This window comes from Jaculus jaculus, chromosome 1 (genome assembly GCF_020740685.1).
Source record: "Jaculus jaculus isolate mJacJac1 chromosome 1, mJacJac1.mat.Y.cur, whole genome shotgun sequence".
Classification (NCBI taxonomy): domain Eukaryota; kingdom Metazoa; phylum Chordata; class Mammalia; order Rodentia; family Dipodidae; genus Jaculus; species Jaculus jaculus.
Window position 1 is genome coordinate 257,179,246 of NC_059102.1, and position 19,927 is coordinate 257,199,172.

The 19,927-nt window shown below is 46.2% G+C and overlaps 1 protein-coding gene across 1 annotated transcript in view; it reads left to right on the forward strand.

The window, feature by feature from the left end:
* The first annotated feature begins 8,266 nt into the window (after positions 1-8,266).
* Got2 (glutamic-oxaloacetic transaminase 2) overlaps positions 8,267-19,927 on the forward strand; it is a 33,585-nt gene continuing 21,924 nt past the window's right edge. The window contains exon 1 of the mRNA XM_045141939.1: positions 8,267-8,442. Within this exon, the coding sequence (XP_044997874.1) occupies positions 8,354-8,442 (89 nt within the window). The 5' untranslated portion in view covers positions 8,267-8,353. The remainder of the gene's footprint in view (positions 8,443-19,927) is intronic.

The following is a 19,927-nucleotide window of genomic DNA, read 5'->3' on the forward strand; positions in this document are numbered from 1 at the left end:
AGACTTCAGTATTGGTTACATTGTACTATACAGTCTTTTGCCCAAACGCTGTAATCTTTCTGGTTTAAGGCCATGATTTGTATTGCAGCTTCTAACCTGTACTGAAAATCATCTTTTTATCTCCATAGCACAGCTGCAGGCATCTGCCTACTAATTAACCATTTTTCTGTTTCCGCAAAACTTGCCTATCTCATACTCAAGGTCTCTGGTACTAGACCGGAGCTCAGGGCTCTGAGACCTAACAATAATGACAGTAGTCCAAGATAAGGTATATAAACTCTGAAACACCAAGAATCAGAGCCCAGGCTTTGAAAGAAATTCCCCTGTGCCCACATTGGCGTTAAAATAAACTTCCGTCTTGATCCTCCACTCAGTCTCTGGTGCCAGTTTTATAACAGCCTAACAGTCCAGTCAGGTCACTCAAGCTCATGCTGGACACAAAAGACCCTTGTAGATATCTATGTGTGTTGTCGAAATTGATAAAGCTACCCTTCATCAGTGATTTTTTTTTAAAGACAGTTGAATTCCTTTATTTGTTTGTGATGTTGGGAATAGAACCCTTGGCTCTCATGAATAAGGGCAAACACTCTACCACAGTAATATTCCCAGCCCCATTTCTTTTCCTGTTCCTAAATCTGGCTTCATTTACTATTCATTTTGGAATTACTACTTCCTGCTGGAACTGAGCTGATAACATCCTCCATGTAGACAAGCTGACAGAAAGCTAGAAGAAGCCATTCTACATGTAGTTCAATGGGAGAAAGAGATACCACCAGTGAAGATACTCAGCAGTGGACACTGCAAGCCTTATAATTGGCAAGCCAGGCCAAATGAGCCAACAGGTGCAATAGTGGCATGTCTGTCATGGTGGAAGCCAACTGCCTCCAATTGGACTGGAGGCCCGCTCCATGGGAGGGAATACATCCCTGAGACTGAAAACTTAAAACAGGGGTAGTCATGAGCCCTGGGGATGTAACATCTGCTGATGTATGGATAAATGTATATACTATGCTTATCAAACTGTCCAGTAAGCATTTCTCTTAATATGTATACCCTTTATGCTATTAACGCTACCCTCACTTTGGGTAGAGAATCTTCTCTTTTCAGATGGCAGTAACCTTGGGATGACTCAGAAGGTATCATTGTGCTGGAAAGAAATGACTGGAGTACTGAGTAACATCTCAATCACACCTTCCAAGGCTCAGGGTCTAATGCAGAAGAGGTGGTGGAAAGAATGTAAGAGCCAAAGGAAGGGCAGGACTCCTTACAATGTGCTCCCTCCAGACATAAAATGGCCTGGATATCCATGACCTTATAGTTCCTGACACTACCTACACAAGACCATCATAAGAGGAGGAAAAGATCATGACATCAAAATAAAAGAGAGACTGATTGAGATGGGGAGGGGACATAATGGAGGAATTTCAAAGGGGAAAGTGGGGGGAGGGAGAGTATTACCATGGGATATTTTTTATAATCATGGAAGATGTTAATAAAAATTGAGAAAAAAAACATAAACTATGGGCTGGAAAGGTGACTTAGTAGCGAGTTTAGAGGTCAGCCTGCACTACATAATGAGCATCAGGCCAACCTGGGCTATAGTGTGAGTCCTCCTTTCAAAAAACAAGAACTAGCCAGACATGGTGGCTCATTATCCTTAGTCCCAGCACTTGGGAGGCAGAGGTAGGAAGATTACCATGAGTTCAAGGCCACCCTGAGACTACATAGTGAATTCCAGGTCAGCCTGGGCTAGGGCAAAACCCTATCTTGAAATTAAAAAGAAAAGAAAAGAAAAAGAACACCCAAGAACTAAAACATGCAACAACATAAACAGTTCTCAGGGCTCAAGAGAAAAATGGTTCTCGTGGCTTAGTTAATGATTAAGGCACTTTTCAACAAAGCTAGAGGACTGAGGTTCAATTCCCCAGGACCCACATAAAGCCAGATGCACAAAGTGGCACATGTGTCTGGAGTTCATTTGCAGTGGCTAGAGTCCCTGGCATGTTCATTCTCTCTCTATCTGCCTCTCTCTCGAATAAATAAATAAATTTTAAAAATTTTTACATAAACTAAATCATGACATACCCTGCTGCACCCCCTCACACATCTCCCCTGCTGCTCAGAGTAAAGTAAGTATTTACAGTGGTCACTATGCCTATTTAACTGGGATCTCCACTTATCACCCTCACTGTAAAGTCCAGATACACTGAGGTCCTTGCTATTTTACAAACTAACAGACACGTTCCCATCTTAGGCCTTTGAACTCTTCCCTCTTCGTGGAGTTAGCCCCATTGTGAGTGTGTGTGTTGGGCATGTATGCATATTTGTATTATATGGATGCATATGTGTATACACATGTGCATGTGGAGGCTAGAGGCTGACACTGAGTATCTTCCTTGCCACCTTACTTTTTTTTTTCGAGGTAGGGTCTCACTCTAGCCCAGGCTGACCTGGAATTCACTATGTACTCTCAGGGTGGCCTCGAACTCATGGCAATCCTCCTACCTCTACCTCCCGAGTGCTGGAATTAAAGGCGTGTGCCACCACGCCCAGCTCACCTTACTTTTTGTTTGTCTTGTTGTTTTGTTTTTCGAGTTCGGGTCTCACCTAGCCTAGGCTGACCTGGAAATTCACTATGTTCACTATGTAGTCACCACTGGGCCTTGAAGTGATCCTTTTCCCTCAGCCTCCTGAGTGCTGGGTTTAAAGGTGTGTACCACTATGCTCAGCAAAGAGAGAGGGAATAGGTGCACCAGGGACTCTAGCCACTGCAAATGACCACCAGATGCATGTACCACCTTGTGCATCTGGCTTTATATGGATACTAGAGAACAGAATTTAGGTCATTAGGCCTTATGGGCAAGCACCTTAACTGCTGAGCCATTTCTCCATTCCTCTACCTTATTTTTTTTTTAATGTTTTATTAATTTGAGTGAGAAAGAGGCAGGTAGAAAGAAAGAGAATAGGCACACCAGGGCTTCTAGCCACTGCAAACAAAACTCCAGATGCATGTGCCATCTTGTACATCTGGCATTACGTGGGTACTGGGGAATCAAACTCGGGTCTTTAGCCCATCCACCTCATTTTTTAAGACATAATTTCTTGCTGAACCTGGGATTCACCAATATTGCTAGACTAGCTGGCCAACAAGCCTCAGGAATCCTCTTACTTCCATCTCCCCAGGGCTGGGATTACAGGCATGTGCCACCATGACCAGTTTTTACATGGGTGCTGTGTATTCTTATTTATTGAGTCATCTCTCCAGATCCCCCTCTTTTAAGATAAGGCCTCACTGTATAGTTCAGATAACCTGGAACTCCTGGCAAACCTACTTCAGTCTCTTGAGTGCTGGAATTATAGGTATGAGGCACCAAGCCTGGCATTATATGTGTGCCACAGCAAGTGACTTTTATCCACTGAACCATCTCCGCAGCCCCAAATCTGGCCTTTTCATCTGTGCTTCTGCTTCTGTATCAAACCTTGGCTTTCTGCATGACCTCAGGCAGTGCTCCCCCTCCACACACACACCCCTCTTGGCCTTAGCACCCCCTGCGTACAGTGTAGTGGGAAGTGTGGAGTTTGGGGCATGGTTTCTATCTGGGTCTTGATTTTACATCTACAAAATGTTGGCAGGTTATGGACTAGGGGGAATATACCTGCAGTGTGACCTGCTAGCCAGCAGCAATGGCCTTTTGAGCGGGTAGGGAATAGAAGGCACAATCTCCAACACCTGGTGGACACCTGGGCCTGCATTTTCTAACAAGCCCTCTAGGTGAGTATAGTGCGCTTTCCAGCATGAGAAGAGCTGCTCTACATGAGCTGAGCACCCCTTGGGTTTCTGGAGTTCTATACACTCAACTTCAACAGGACTGAATGCAGGCAATCAGCTTCCGGCTGAGAGGAGTTATTTCCTGCCCAGCAGAGCTTCGTCTGGATCGATCCCCGGTGAGCAGGCAGCTCTGTCTGGGGTAGCTCTCACAACTCCAGCAGAATCCAGCTGTGGCTCCGAGTAGTGTTAAAACAAATGATGACAAATTTGAGTCTGATAAAAGGCTTCTCTAGCATGTGACTCTCTCACAATGCACACCCCACCGTGTGTGCATAGGCATCCAGGGCTCCAGAGCAACCCCTGTCTGGGTGTTATGGTGTGCTCTAGCACGCGCGCACACATGGAGGTCAGAGGACAACACTGGGTGTAGGTTCTCAACGTTCACCTCATCTGAGGCAGGGTCTCTGGTTGTTCATCACTTCGTTCTCCAGGTTAGTCGGCCCATGGCCTTCACCACCTCCAATCTTGCCATAGGAGTGCTAGGATTACAGATGCCTACTATAGCGTCCTGCTTGATGTGGAAATCTGAACTTAGGTCCGCACCCTTGTGCAGAAGCACTTTACCCACCAAGCCATCTCCCCCAGCCCCCCAAAAAGCCCTTAATTATTTTTTTTTTTTTTGAGGTAGGGTCTCGCTCTAGCCCAGGTTAACCTGCAATTCACTATAGAGTGTCAGGGTGGCCTAGAACTCATGGCAATCTTTCTACCTCTGCCTCCCAAGTGCTGAGATTAAAGGCGTGTGCCACCATGCTCAGCCTAGCACTTTCTTAACTCACTTCAGAAATGCTTCCTCTGGGCTTGTCTGGGGCCAGCAGGGAATGAGAGGCCTAGAAAAGCTCCAGCCCCAGCAGAGGGGAGCACACATGGACTGGGATATCTGAGTCCTAGAGACGAGCCACAAACCCAAGGGTGGCTCCCACTGCTAGTCCAGAGAACTGCATTGTCTTAAGCAAAACATAGTAAGAACATTAACAAAATATAAACAAAACCAGCCAGGCATGATGGTGCGTGCCTTTCATCTCAGCACTCAGGAGGCAGAGGTAGGAGGATCACCATGACTTTGAAGCCAGCCTGGGACTGCAGAGTGAATTCCAGGTCAGCCTGGGCTAAAGCAAGACCCTACCTCAAAAAAAAAAAAAAAAAAAAAAAAAGCTAAATAAATAAATAAAGGGCTGGAGGGATGGCTTAGTGATTAAGGCGTTTGCCTGCAAAACCAAAGGACCCTGGTTCGATCCCCCAGGACTCATATTAGTCAGATGCACAAGGGAGTGCATGTGTCTGGAGTTCGTTTGCAGTGGCTGGAAGCCCTGGAGCACCCATTCTTTCTCTCTCTCTCTCTCTCCCTCTTTCTGTCAAATAAATAAATAAAAATCTAAAAAATAGGGCTGGAGAGATGTCTCAGTGGTTAAAGTGCTTGCTTGTAAAGCCTAATGACCCTGGTTTGGTTCCCCAGTGCCCATGTAACCCAGATGCAAAAGGTGGCACATGTCTCTGGAGTTCATTTGTAGTCGCTGGAGGCCCTGGCATGCCCATTCTCTCACTATTTTATGTGTGTGTGTGTGTGTGTGTGTGTGTGTGTCTCCAGGTGTGGTGGTGCATGCCTTTAATCCCAACACTTGGGAGGCAGAGGTAGGAGGATCATGTGCGTTCAAGGCCAACCTAGGACTACAAAGTGTGTTCCAGGTCAGCCTGGGCCAGAGTGATACCCTACCTCAAAAAAAAAAAAAACAAAAAACCCCAAAACCCGAAACTAAATAAATAAACAAACAAAACTGATGGACTTTTTTAAAGGTCTTTCCTTCATAGTATAAAGTAGGGTTGTCACGGTTGAGTCTGAAGGCTGGGGGACTGCCAGAAGCTGCTGAGACTACAGGGACAAATGAGTAGCTTAAGGGACCTGCACATGGGAAGAAGAGACAGATCTGACCAAACCTGAACAGCAAGATTCAGGAATCCAAGTAATTTAGGAGCAGGGTCAGGTTGTAAGGTACAGGCGGAAACCGAGGGAACGGCCAGAGGGACAATGGTCAGAGGGTATCCTTGTTCTCCTACATACTCCACACTGAGCTTCAGGCTGCATTGGCGTCTGCTGTCCCCACAGCCTCGGGCACAGCACAAGCTCTGCAAAGTGCAGCGTACATGCCAGCTCTCTTAAGAAGGTCTCGTGATTTCCCAGGTGGACAATGAGCCCTTCCTGCCCTCTGTTCTGGCTTGCTCTCTACTCCATCTGACATTTACCACTCTATCTCCCCCTAACTCCCTTAAGTGACAGCTAGTATGAGCACTTTGCCCTCCTACTGAAGCCATCTTGGACTCCTAGATGATGGCCACACTTAAAGCCGTGTATGTGTGTGCCTGTGTACATGTGTGTACGGTTGGAAGAATCTAAATTCCTGAGAACCTGGCAGGCAGAAAGGCCACACCAGCCCAGTGTAATAAACACCCATCCCCAAAATGTTAACAATATTGATTTTGTTTTAGGTACGGTTCCCACTGTTAGCCCAGGTGGGCCTCAAACAAGCAATCCTTCTGCCTCAGATTCCCCAGTGCTGGGATCACAGGTTTTTGCCACCACACTCAGCTTACAACTGGTATCATACTGAACAGACAGGAAGAGAACACTACTGTGGTGACAAAGGCAGAGATTACAAGTATCTCTAAGCAAAGGAATGCTAAGAATTAAAGGCATAGGCTGGGGAGATGGCTCAGCATTTAAAGGCACTTGCTTGCAAAGCCTGTGGATGAGGTTTCAATTCCTCACCCACCCACATAAAGCTACACACAAAATGTGGCACAAACAAGAAACTCTGGACACACATACAAATAAATAAATGATTTTTTTTAAATAAACAAAGAGTTACAGGTAATTGCCGGAAGCTGGAAGAGAATCATATCTTCCTGGACCATCAGAAGACATGGACCTTTATTTTGGACTTCTGGCCTTAACTGGGACAGAATAATTTCCTGTTGCTTTAAACCACCAGACATGAGATTTGTTACAGTAACTCAAGCAAGCTGTTAGTGGTAGAATACTAAGTCGCTGCCTATGGACCCACAAGTCAAGGTCAGTAAAGCAGCTAGCCCGCCAGAGTAAGTTAGAGAGAAGGACTGAAACCTACCATGTGACCCTATTCAGGGAACTGCATACTTTATGAAAAAGGCAGTGTGGGACCATAAAGGATACAAGTTGCCAAGAGGCATATTTCTATCCGGGTTTCAGTGCATACACCCAATTTCAGAGTAGACTTGTTTGACTCTCAAGTTCTTTCTTTTTTTTTTTTTTCCTTCAAAAATGATTCAGCCTTGGGCATGGTAATGCACACCTTTAATCCCAGCACTTGGGAGGCAGAGGTAGGAGGATCGCCTTGAGTTTGAGGTCACCCTGAGACTACATAGTGAATTCCAGGTCAGCCTGGACCAGAGTGAGACCCTACCTCGAAAACCCATCCCCCCAAAAAAAGATTCAGCCCAGTGTGGGTGCACACGCCTTTATTAATCCCAGCACTTGGGAGGTAGAGGCATGAGAATGGAAGAGAGTTCGAGACCACCCTGAGACTACATAGTGAATTCCAGGTCAGCCTGGGCTACAGCAAAACCCTACCTTGAAAAACCAAAAAAAAAGGGGGGGGGGGGAGCTGGAGAGATGGCTTAGTGGTTAAGCACTTGCCTGTGAAGCCTAAGGACCCCGGTTCAAGGCTCAATTCTCCAGGACCCATGTTAGCCAGATGCACAAGGGGCGCACACATGTGGAGTTCGTTTGCAGTGGCTGGAGGTCCTGGCACGCCCATTCTCTCTCTATCTGCTTCTTTCTCTCTCTGTTACTCTCAAATAAATAAATAAAAATGAACAAAAAAAATTTTTTAAACATTCATTCCTTTCCACACACACAATTTTGAGAATCTGACCTGCAGAAGTTTGTCATTAACTATAGGTTTTCTTGTGTTTACTAAATCTGGCCGTTTTTAGACGTAATCTGCTAATATTAGTTAATTCTTACAACTGTCCCACAAAATAAACTTGCTATCCTTTTCCATGGCGGGCCGGGGGCGGGGGAAGATGGCAGCATTTGGGATCTTGTGGGACTTGGACGTAGGGCAAGAGATCCCCAGATGATCGAGGCTTGAAGTTAAATCCGCCTTGAGTCCTAATGATTGTAAGGCATTGAGAAAAATAATTGCCCGGCGTCAGCCTACGTCTTCCCACGTTTTGAACTGGTACACTCGTCGCTGCGTCGGCGGTCTGGATGCGGCGTGGCCAGCGCCCGGTGCAGCGCTGCCGCCTTCCCAGGCTGGGATAAACCCCGGAGCCCTGGCCCACGGCTTCCGGGGCCTCCTAGGGGAGGGCTCGCGGATCCGCCCCCGGCCGCCAGGGGCCGCTGTGACGCCGCTCGGGCCTGGCAGGCGGCCGCTCTAGCCGAGCCCAGGGGAGTCAGCGTCCTCACCTTGTTCAGGAGCCCGCGCCTCACTGCGCGCTGCCGCTTTTCCTCCGCCCGGCCCTGCAGCTGCCCACTGCCCTCCGCCCACCATGGCCCTGCTGCACTCCGGCCGTGTCCTCTCCGGCGTGGCTGCCGCCTTCCACCCAGGCCTGGCCGCCGCAGCCTCCGCCAGAGCCAGGTAAGCCAAGGGATACTGAGATGGAGCCTGGACCGCAGGCCTGCCCGGGCGGGCTGTGAGTGCTGCTGAACATCTCCCGGTGTCCACTCCCAAACGCACGCAGCCCTGCTTTCTGTGCACCCCCTCGGCTTCCCTGCCCCGGGGGTGGAGGATTGAGCGTCCGCGCCTCGCAGTGACCCTTCGATGGGCTCATCCCTGCCTGCCCTGCACCGCTGCCGAACGAACCCGCGCAATCCCGGGCATTAGGAAGTGTGGCCCTCGGCGGCAACCGCACTCCCTTTCAGGGTGGGGGCGGGGGAGGGGACCGGAGCCCGGGACGGCGCGAGGGACAAACACGCGGGCCACGGCTCCGGGCCAGCCTCGCGCCGATTGGCTGCGGTGCCGGGCCAGTCAAACGCTGATTGGCTGCAGCACCGGGGGGCTCGAGTGCCCTTGACCGGCTGCCCTGGGCGGGGGGCGGCGGGGTGCACCTGTCAGGGTCCTTTCGGCCCCAACTGGCTGGATGGGGCGACGCCGGCCGGCCGGTGGCTGGCTGCTGCCGCTTGTGTACCCGGAGAAGAAAACGGCGTGGAGGAAGGATCCTGGGGAGCCAGCTCTAAGTCTCCTTCCCTCCCCGCATCCATGACCTTGGTGTTCTACATCCTCCAGTCTGTGTCTCCACCTGAGCCCCCGGTGACCCTCCCCCGAGGGGGCGTCGTTTGGCCTGTCGATGGGAAAGGGCCGCGATGTAATGGGCCTCCTCGTCTTTTGTTTTAAGCCCTCAGGATGTTCCCCCTCGGGAAGCCGTCCGTCTTCATCTCACTGCTCTTTCGGCCCATAAGTATTTCGTAACCCAGTTCTCAGAGCCAGGCACTGGACCAGTTGCTGGCGACACGGCGGTGGCGGTGCAGCAGACAGAGCACGGCTAATTTTGCGGTCTCTGGGATGTGTAGTGCCTAGAGAAAGTTCTCAGCCTAAAATTAACTAGGAATTACTAATTCCTTCCTGAGCCAGGTGATTAGTTTATTCAAGGAAGCCGATTTAGAGCAGTCTCCTTCGAGTAGTGCCCGAACCAGAAGCACAGCCGGCTTGACCTTTCATAATTGGTCTGGCTTTGCCTTTGAATAGACTCAGGAGGTCTTCAAGTCAGCAGAACAGCTTGTCCTTTCAGCCCCGTACTCTTGGCACTACAATTTTAGCATGACTTTGATACTTCTCTTGGAGATATGGCTCCTTGCCCTATTGTCAATGCGTGCCCTTTAAGCCTCCCAGCCTAGTATTTATGCGGCAAGTAAAAAGGTGGTGGTCCACACCTTCAATCCCAGCACTCAGGAGGCTGAGTTAGAAGGATCCCTGTGAGTTCAAGTCCAGCCTGAGACTACATACTGAATTCCAGGTCAGCTTGTGCTAGAGTGAAACCCTACCTTGAAAAACAAACAAACAAACAAGTAAATAAAAGCAATTCTGTGGGCTAGAGAAAGCCTTCTTCCTTGTGATGGTAACTGTAACTTAATCCCTTGTTTTCTGGATGTGGCTATGAAGCCTGAAGTTCTACTTAAAGTGCATGGTGAGTCATTTCAGTTTGAGAACCTGACCTCCACTTTCTCCTGTTAGAATATAAATTATAGGAGAACAGAAGCCTTGTCTATTTTGTTCAGTGGTGAATATCAGCAGTGCTTAGTGTTTTGTTTGTTTCTTTATTTTGTTTTGTTTGGGTTTTTGGTCTTTTGGAACAGGACCTCAGTATGTAGTCCTTGCAGTGTACACCAGGCTGGCCTCAAGGTTGGACCAATCACCCTATGTCAGCCTCTTAAATGTCATCATACTCGGCAGGTTTTTTTGTTGTTGTTCCCCCCCCCCTTATGGTCCTAGAGGTGGAACCCCAGGGTTGGTGCATACTAAGCCAACACTCTCCTGCTGAGCCATATCTGCAGCCCTTGGCATGTCTTGCACATTGAATAGTTTTTATTTCAAACCTTGATTTTTTACTTTTACTCTGTTTCATATATTTTGCTTGTGTGTATGTGTGCAGAGAGAGAAAGAGAGTGTGTGTGTGATGGCATGCTGTATGTACACATATGTGCCATTCGGGTGCCCCATACTCTTACCTGTGGTGGCTGGAGTGGAACACTGTGTCCTCTTCCATCACTCTTCCACTTGGTCTTGTGTTTTTTGTTTTTGTTTTTTGAGGTAGGGTCTCACTCTAGCAGATGCTGACCTGGAATTCACTATGTCATCTCAGGGTGGCCTTGAATTCACAGCAGTCCTCCTACCTCTGCCTCCCAAGTGCTGGGATTGAAGGTGTGCGCCACCACACCGGCCTTACTTGGTCTTGTTTTTGAGCTGAAGTCTCTTTTTACTGACTTCAGAGCTTGCAGGGCTCTGATGATTCTTGGGCCTCTGCTCCCCCACAAGTACTGGGGTTACAGACTCAGATGGCTATGCCTAGCTGTTTTACATGGGATCTGGAGATTTTAACTTTGCCAGTCTCAGGACCTGTCAAGCTCTCATGCTTGCACAGAAAGAGCACTTTTTCTGCTGAACCACCTCTCCAGCACTGTTTTCACTTTTGTATAGTGTGCACACATGTTTGTGTACTTGAGTGAGTGTACGTGCACTTGTGTGTACATGGTATGGAAACCAGAAACCAACCTCAGGTGTCATCCTCAAGACACCATCCACTTTTTAAAAATAAATATTTTCTCAGGCAATAAAGCCACAGATTAATCACTGGGACCTCATGAAATTACAAAGATTTTGCACTGCAAAGGACACAGTGAAAAAAGCAAAGAGGCAACCTACAGAATGGGAAAAAATCTTCGCCAGCTATATATCTGATAGAGGATTAATATCTAGGATATACAAAGAACTCAAAAAGTTAAATAATAAGGAATCAAACAAGCCAATCAAAAAATGGGCTATGGAGCTAAATAGAGAGTTCTCAAAGGAAGAAATATGAATGGCATATAAGCATCTAAAAAAATGTTCTATGTCACTAGCCATCAGGGAAATCCAGATTAAAACTACATTGAGATTCCTCCTCACTCCTGTCAGATTGGCCACCATCATGAAAACAAATGATCATAAATGTTGGCGGGGATGTGGAAAAAGAGGAACCCTTCTACACTGCTGGTGGGAATGCAATCTGGTCCAGCCATTGTGGAAAACAGTGTGGAGGTTCCTAAAACAGCTAAAGATTGATCTACCATATGACCCAGCTATAGCACTCCTAGGCATATATCCAAAGGACTCATGTCATTTCCTTAGAAGTACATGCTCAACCATGTTTATTGCTGCTCAATTTATAATAGCTGGGAAATGGAACCAGCCTAGATGTCCCTCAACAGATGAGTGGATAATGAAGATGTGGCACATTTATACAATGGAGTTCTACTCAGCGGTAAAGAAAAATGAAGTTATGAAATTTGCAGAAAAATGGATGGACCTGGAAAGTATTATACTAAGTCAGGTAACCCAGGCCCAGAAAGCCAAGCACCACTTGTTCTCTCTCATATGTGGATCCTAGATACAGATGATTGGGCTTCTGCGTGAGAATGAAAATACTTAGTAGCAGAGGCCAGTAAGGTAAAAAGGAGACATAAAGGGTAGAGAAAGGAAGGGAGGAGGATACTTAATAGGTTGATATTGTATATATGTAATTACAATGATTGTAGTGGGGAGGTAATATGATGGAGAATGGAATTTCAAATGGGAAAGTGTGGGGTGGGGAGGGAGGGAATTACCATGGGATATATTTTATAATCATGGAAAATGTTAATAAAAATTAAAAAATAAATAAATAAATAAAAATATTTTATTTATTTGAGAGAGAGAAAGAGACAGATAGAATGAGCATGCCAGCACCTCTAGCCACAGCAGATGAACTCCAGACGTATGTACCACCTTGTCCATCTGTCATACGTGAGTACTGAGGGATCAAACCTGGGCCCTTTGGTTTCATAGGCAGGTACTTTAGCCGCTAAGCCATATCTGCAGCCAGCTGTCCAGTTCTTTTGAAAACAGGATTTCTCATTAGTCTTAATTTCACTGATTAAGACTAGAGCAGCTGGCCAGCCTGCTCCAGGGATCCACCTGTCTCTGCCTCCCCATCACCAAGATTATAGGTATACAATCATGCCAAGCATTTTACATGGACACAAGTGTTAGATGACTGGATGTCACACTCCTGGATTCTCAGTGCTCAGGAGGTAGAAGCAGGAGGCTCAGGAATTCAAGCCCAACCTTAGCTATGTAATAAGTTGGAAGATAGCCTGAGTTACATGAGACCCTGTCTCAAAGATAAAAATAAAATTTTTAAATACTGGTAGTTGGGCAGGGGAGATTACTTAGCAGTTAAATTGAACTTGTGTCTTTAAGCCTTGAAGCCTAAAGACACAGGTTCAATTCCCTAGGATCCATGTACAAGGGGGTGCATGCATCTGTAGTTTGTTTGCAGTGGCTGGTGGCTCTGGCATGCCTATTCTATCTCTCTCTCTCATATATATATTTTGAATGAGATGTCCTTCATAAATTCATGGGTTCTGAATACTTGGCTTGCTGGAGGTGGTATGTTGCTGGGGCAGGCTTTGGAGTGTTCCGCCAGCTTCCCCTTGCAGAGATGAGCTCACTCTCTTGCTGCTGGTTTCCACCTGCTATGGCAGTTGTGACATCCAGCCTCTGCTCATGCCTTGCCATCTTGAAGCTTCCCTTGAGATCATAAGCCAAAATAAAACCTTCCCATCAGCTGCTTTTAGTTGGATGTTTTGTCCCAGCAAATGTGTGAAGGTAACTGCAACATATACTAATGTTTGTTTGCTTGTTTGTAAGTGCTGGGAAAGAACCTGGGGCCTAAAGAATACTAAATATGTGCTCTACCACTGAGCTAAAGTACCCAGCCTGTTTTGTTTTGTTTTGTTTTGTTTTGTTTTGTTTTAAAGAGAGTGAGAAAGGGCCTGGAGAGATTGCTTAGTTGTTAAAGCACTTGCCTGCAAAGCCAAAGAACCTAGGTTCAATTACCCAGGACCCATGTGAGCCAGATGCATTAAGGGGGCACTTGCATCTGTAGTTTATCTGCAGTGTCTGGAGGCACTGGCACACCCATTCTCTCTTTCTCTATCTGCCTCTCTCTCTCTCTCTCTTTCAAATAAATAAATAAAATTTTTTAAAGAAAGAATTCTACCTTTAAAAGAGAGAGAGTGCAAGGGAGAGAATTGCCAGGGTCTCAGCCAGTGCGATTGGACTCCAGATGCCTGCCTCACCTTTTGTGTGTCTGGCTTACATGGGATCTGGAGAGAGATTCAACATGGGTCCTTAGGCTTTGCTGGTAAGTGTCTTAACCACTAAGCCCCCCAGCCTGGTTTTAATTACTGATTCTAATTAGTTTTTAGTGTAACAACTGAGGTTTAACATGAAGCCACTTAGAAAGGCAATGTGTAGTTGTGATAAAATAACCACTACTTTAAAAAAAAAATTAGATACTTAAGAGACCTAAATTGTGGTATGTTCTCTGTAGTCATGGGCAAGTTAATTAACGTCTCATTTTGAAACAATGTGTAGTGAGGCATTGTGGCTCACATCTGTAATCTCCGCACTTTAGAGGCAGAGGTAAGAGAGTTGCCATGAACTGGCTCCAGGGCCATCCTGAGCTTTAGTGTAAAACATAAATAAGAAGAGGGCTGGAGATGGGTCAGTGGGTAGAGTCCTTACCTGAGGATCTGAGATCTTGAATATAACCCCTGGACCATGTAAAAATGCCAGGTTTATAATCCCAGTGCTAAAATGGTGACAGGTTGGTCACTGGGGCTTCCAAGCCAGCCAGTCTAGTGTACTCGATGAGATCCCAGCCAGTGAGAAACCCCGTCTCAAAAGAAGAGGGGGAAGGTACAGAAAAGGGCTTGGGGAGATGGTACAGTGGGTAAGAGTGCCTGCTGTGACAACCTGAGTTAGATCCCCAGCACCCATGTGAAAAGCTGGACTTGGCTGTGCATGCCTGTAACCTCCGTGCTGGTGGAGGTGGAGACGGGAAGATTGCTGGAGCTCCACGGTCAGCTAGTTCAACAGCCAGCTTCAGGCTCACTGAGACACTCTTGTCTCAGGAAAATAAGGCTGAAGAGCTATGGAGGAAGACATGCAACATCCTCCTCTGGCCTCCACACCCATGAGCATGGGGCATGCACATCTGTGCCCTCACCAAAAAAGAACATGAGAAACCCTATGTTTTTAAAGCCTGTAGAGTCGGGCATGGTGGTGCACACCTTTAATCCCAGCACTCAGGAGGCAAAGGTCAGAAGATCACTGCGAGTTTGAGGCAAGCTTGAGATTACATAGTGAACTCCAGGTCAGCCTGGACTAGAGAGAGGCTGTACCTCGAAAAACAAAAATGGACAGGGGTCATTGTAGAGTACCGAGCAGAGTTGAATACCTGGGAAGCACAAAGCATTTAAAATGGGAATGCTTATCTGAATACTTTGTACCCAGTATCTTTTGCTTGAGCGGTCAATATTGCTCAATATTTGAGGCTTTGTTTCTATCCAAAGGGCATTGGTAGGAATCACTTTGTAGGTCATAGGTTATCAGCATCAGTTTTACCCTTAGAACACTCTGGCTTTTGTGTATCACAATTTCTTTAAAAAGAGTCTCAAGGCTGGAATAATGAGGTTTATTCAGTGAGTGTCCCCGCTCTTATATTTAGATTGTTTAAAATTTAGTCCTGAAATTGCTTTTGGCATTCTTAAGAGGTTAAACCAAAAAACTCAGAGCTTTGGTTTCTGAGAGGATTGTTTTAAAGCACTGAAAAGAGTAAGTGCTTTTTACACTGTTTAACAAGAATGATAAAAGAGAGAGAGCCGAGTGTGGTGGTGTGCACCTTTAATCTCAGCACTTGGGAAGCAGAGGTAGGATTACCATGAGTTCAAGACCACCCTGAGACCACATAGTAAATTCCAGGTCAGCCTGGGCTAGAGTAAAACCCTACACCCCTCCCCCTAAAAAAAAAAAAAAAAAGAATTATGCCTTCTGTCTTTGTGATCAGGGGCATCTCTCATTGTTTTTAAGGGCCTATTTTTTAAAAATGGAAATTTTTCTTTAAGCACCTTTTATTTATTTATTTGAGAGCAACAGAGAAAGAAAGAGGCAGGCAGAGAGAGAGAACGGGCATGCCAGGGCCTCCAGCCTCTGCAAGCAAACTCCAGATGCGTGTGCCCTCTTGTGCATCTGGCTAACGTGGGTCCTGATGAATAGTGCCTCAAACCAGGGTCCTTAGGCTTCACAGACAAGCACTTAGCCACTAAGGCATCTCTGTAGCCCATTTTTCTTTTTATATTATGTTTATTTGGGTCAGAAGCAGACAAAGAGACTAGGCATACCAGGGCCTTCTGCCACTGTAAATCAACTCCAGATGCATGCTCCACTTTGTGCATCTGGTTTTACGTGGGTTCCCGGGAATGGAATCTGGACCAAGAGGGTTTTCAAGTAAGCTCCTTTAACTGCTGAGCTTTATCACCAGCCCTGAAAGTTGTTCTCTAGAAGTTTGAGTGTCCTTGACATTTAAATCATTCCTTTCACTCAGCAGTTAATGACAGTGATGTAGATAGGCAGGTGGTGGCATGGCTTCTGTCTGTATTGTGAATGCGAAATGGCCAAAACTTTGTCCTGGCCCAGTTGAGTTGTTTGAAGGTATTTTATGACTGTTGCTCACAGCTTGCGATACAACTAAGAACATGGCAGAGGGGATTTCTGAGTCCTTTCCCTAAAGTCACAGAAAGGATAAGAAGGGTTGAAACCACCTGAAACTATAGGAAGATAGTAAGCAGTAATAATTTAAACCTCCCCCCCCCAAAAAAAAAAAAAAAGCCTGGCTCACACCTTTAATCCCAGCACTCAGGAGGCAAAGGTAGGAGGATGGCCATGCCTTCAAGGCCACCCTGAGACTCCATAGTGAATTCCAGGTCAGCCTGGACTAGAGTGAGACCCTACCTCAAAAAAAAAAACCTGCATCTGAGGTGCTGCAACCATATGCTTCTTAAATTCATTTTCTCTATCTATCTCTCTCTCTCTCTTTTTTTTTTTTTTTTGCTTTTCAAGGTAGGGTCTCACTGTAGCCCAGGCGGACCTGGAATTCACTATGTAGTCTCAGGATGGCCTTGAACTCATGGCGATTCCCCTACCTCTGCCTCCCAAGTGCTGGGATTAAAGGCATGTGCCACTATGCCCGGCTGCTTCTTAAATTCTATGTACTGGCCTCATGGGACTCCATGCTAGTGGTTGGGTGGTTACAAGGAAAAGGGTAGTGGCAACAATTTAACAATTGATACCAGTTAACCTCAGCAGTCCTTCTACATGGCTCTCTTCTGAGTGCTTTTTCATCCTTAAAGCAGCCCTGTGAAGTACCCCATTTAGCAGATGCAGAACATGAGAATTGCACTTGCCTCCACTCACACGGCTCACAGATCGGTGAACTGCTGACTCAGGGCAGGCCATTAAGAGACCATTGAAAGAAGTAAAAGCCTGGGAAATCCCAGACCCAGAACAGTGTGCTCTTAAATAACAGAAGTAACTGCGCATCAGTCACAGCTGCTGAGGCTGAGCCCTGTACTGCCTCACAAAACCTGCCAGCCAGCATGCCTCCCAGAGAGTGAGCTGATGATGTTCAATGAGAACTGTTGCTGGCAGAAAAAACTAGTGAATAATTGACCAGCTCACAGCATGGTGAGCACAGACGGCACATGCTCTGCCTCGCAGAAGCGTTTGTCTGGCAAAGTCTAGATAAATGATTTACTGAAGAACTTGGGGATTTCACCTAAGTCACATGGAACTTGGCCTCTTTTGAGTCTGCTTTCTGCTGTTGTAGCACCCAGCTTTCATGCGCTGGGGGACCTTCAATCTGAAGCCTGTGCTGGGGTGCGCTTTGCCTCCTTGCGTCATACTTAGCTTAGCATTCAGCTCACTGGTCACCTCCTCCTGAGAACCCTCCTAACCTCGACCCCTTCTTCAAGCTCCTAGATCGTCTTCTCAGGGCTTCCTCAGAGCATCCCCTGTGCCCTGAGCCTATCTTCATCACTGAATCATCTGAATATGCGTGCGCGCACACGCACGGCCCGTCTGCACTGTTTCTACCTCCCTGTGTCACCCACTGAACTAACCCAGTGGTAAGATTGTACTCTTCATGTCCCCAGCTCCTCCTGACACATCAGCACACAGCCCGTAGAAATAGTGATCGACGTAGGACATCTTCAAGACTTTGTTTATATAATGCAAAGCTTCTGACTTATTTCCCTGAAGAAAGGGGTAAAATAATCCTTTCTCAGAGGGGTAGTCTACTAGTAGGTAAGCTCTCACTTTGATACATCCATACACACATTCTGCCAGAAGAAAACCAGTACTTTCCAAGGCTCCATTAGGAAATTTCAAAGATAACTTTGAATGAAAGCCTGAGAATGTTGTTATGTATATCTTAGATATAATTTTAAAAGGCCAAATTTTTTGAAGTTGTTAGATAATAGAGTCATGGGTTTCTGAGAAGTAATCATTGGTTACCTAATTAGCCCAAATGACAGATATTAAAATGAAACTTTCAGGACTGAAAAGATGGCTCAGTGGTAAAGGCATTTGCTTGCAAACCCTAATGGCCTGGTTTCAACTCCCCAGTACCCATGGAAAGCCAGCTGCGCGGGGTGATGCATGCGTCTGGAGTTCCATTGCAGTGGCAGGAGGCCCTAGTGCTCCTGTGTTCGTTTTCTCTTTCTATGTCTCAAATATATATTATGTATTTGCTTTTGTTTTTCACGGTATTCTTTTGCTTTAGCCCAGGCTGACTTGGAATTCACTATGTAGTCTCAGGGTGGCCACAAACTCATAGCAAACCTCCTACCTCTGCCTCCCAAGTGCTAGGATTAAAGGTGTACACTACCATGCCTGGCTTTGAAAATTTTTTTTTTCATTTTCTTTTAATTTACTTGAGAGATATGGAGAGAGAGAATGAGAGAGAGTGGACCTCCAGCCACTGTAAACAAACTCCAGACATATGTACCACCTTGTGCATCTGACTTACATGGGTCTTAGGGAATCAAATCTGGGTCCTTTGCCTTTGTAGGCCAGTGTCTGAACTGCTAAGTCATTTTTCCAGCCCCTAAAAATAATTTTTAAAAAATTCAACATATAGCATGGGCTGAGCATGGTGGGACACGCCTTTAATCCCAGCACTTGGGAGGCAGAGGTACTAGGATCATCTTGAGTTCAAGGCCCTGAGAATACATAGTGAATTACAGGTTAGCCTGGGCTAGAGTGAGACCCTACCTCAAAAAAAAAATAAATAAGAATATAGCAAACTTATAAAGAACTGGTGCTCTTTCAGTGTGAGAAACCATTTTCATGCGGTTTTGTTTAATCAAAGGCAACAACAACAAAAAATTTAATCAATGCCAGAATAGAGTTAGTATAAAGCATAGAATAAAGTATTCTTTTAAAGCACACTCTCCTGTCTGGGCTGACTGGGAAGACGGTTGGAATGACCCTCCATATTGCAAGTGAAGTCATTAATCACCAGTCCAGGGATGCACGTGAGCCCATCCACATGCAGCAAGCTTTACTAAAATGTAAAGGCATTATAGATTCTTTCTGGATGGTCATTACAAACCATGGACCACTGCTTTACCTCTCCCACAATCCCTCACACTCTTCCTTTCTATCCCGCCTCTCTCAGAATGGTTACTTCCCAGAAGCATGGTGGGAGAAAAAAGGATGCTCTAATACAACAAGGTGGTGACCTGAGAATATGCCATCAGCACTCACAGGCATGTTCGTGGAGTCATGCATGCCTGCCCCCAGAGCTCTCAAATCTCAGATGTTCCATGCAGGAGACAGGGACTCCACATATGCCTGTGAAAACTGGGCTTAACTAAGTTGCCTGGGCCAAAGACATAAGACACATCCATACTTTGTTTATGGTTATCTAGAAAATATAATGAAGAGCTAGAGAGGTGCCTTAGCAGTTAAGGTGCTTGCCTGCAAAGCCTAACAGCCCTATTTTGATTCCCCATAAGATGCACAAAGCGGCACGTGTGTCTGGAGTTCATTTATAGCTGCTGGAGACCCTGGCATGCCTATTCTCTCTGTCTCTCTCCTCTCTACCTCTCTTTGCTTGCAAATAAAGAAAAGAAAAGGAAAATACAATGGAAAAAGTTCACCCTCTGTTTACCTTTGTACCTGTGACCAATTTTCAGAAATCTATAGATACTCCTTGTGGATGAGAAGTAACCACTCATTGCCAAATAAAGTTATAAAGCTCTCCCCCCCCCCCAATCAAAAAAGAGGGAGCAGTTTTTTGAGCTGAACTCGTCTGTTCTTTCATATTTGAAACACAAACTTCAGGAGAGTTGTCTCCAGAAGTCTGACAGGCCAAACCTAGTTTTCCTTTGTCATCATTGTTACTGTTCTGATGCAGTCATGCTTTGTGTGTAAACCAAGCTGGCCTTGAACTTGCAGTCCTCCTCTCAGATGCTGGGATTGC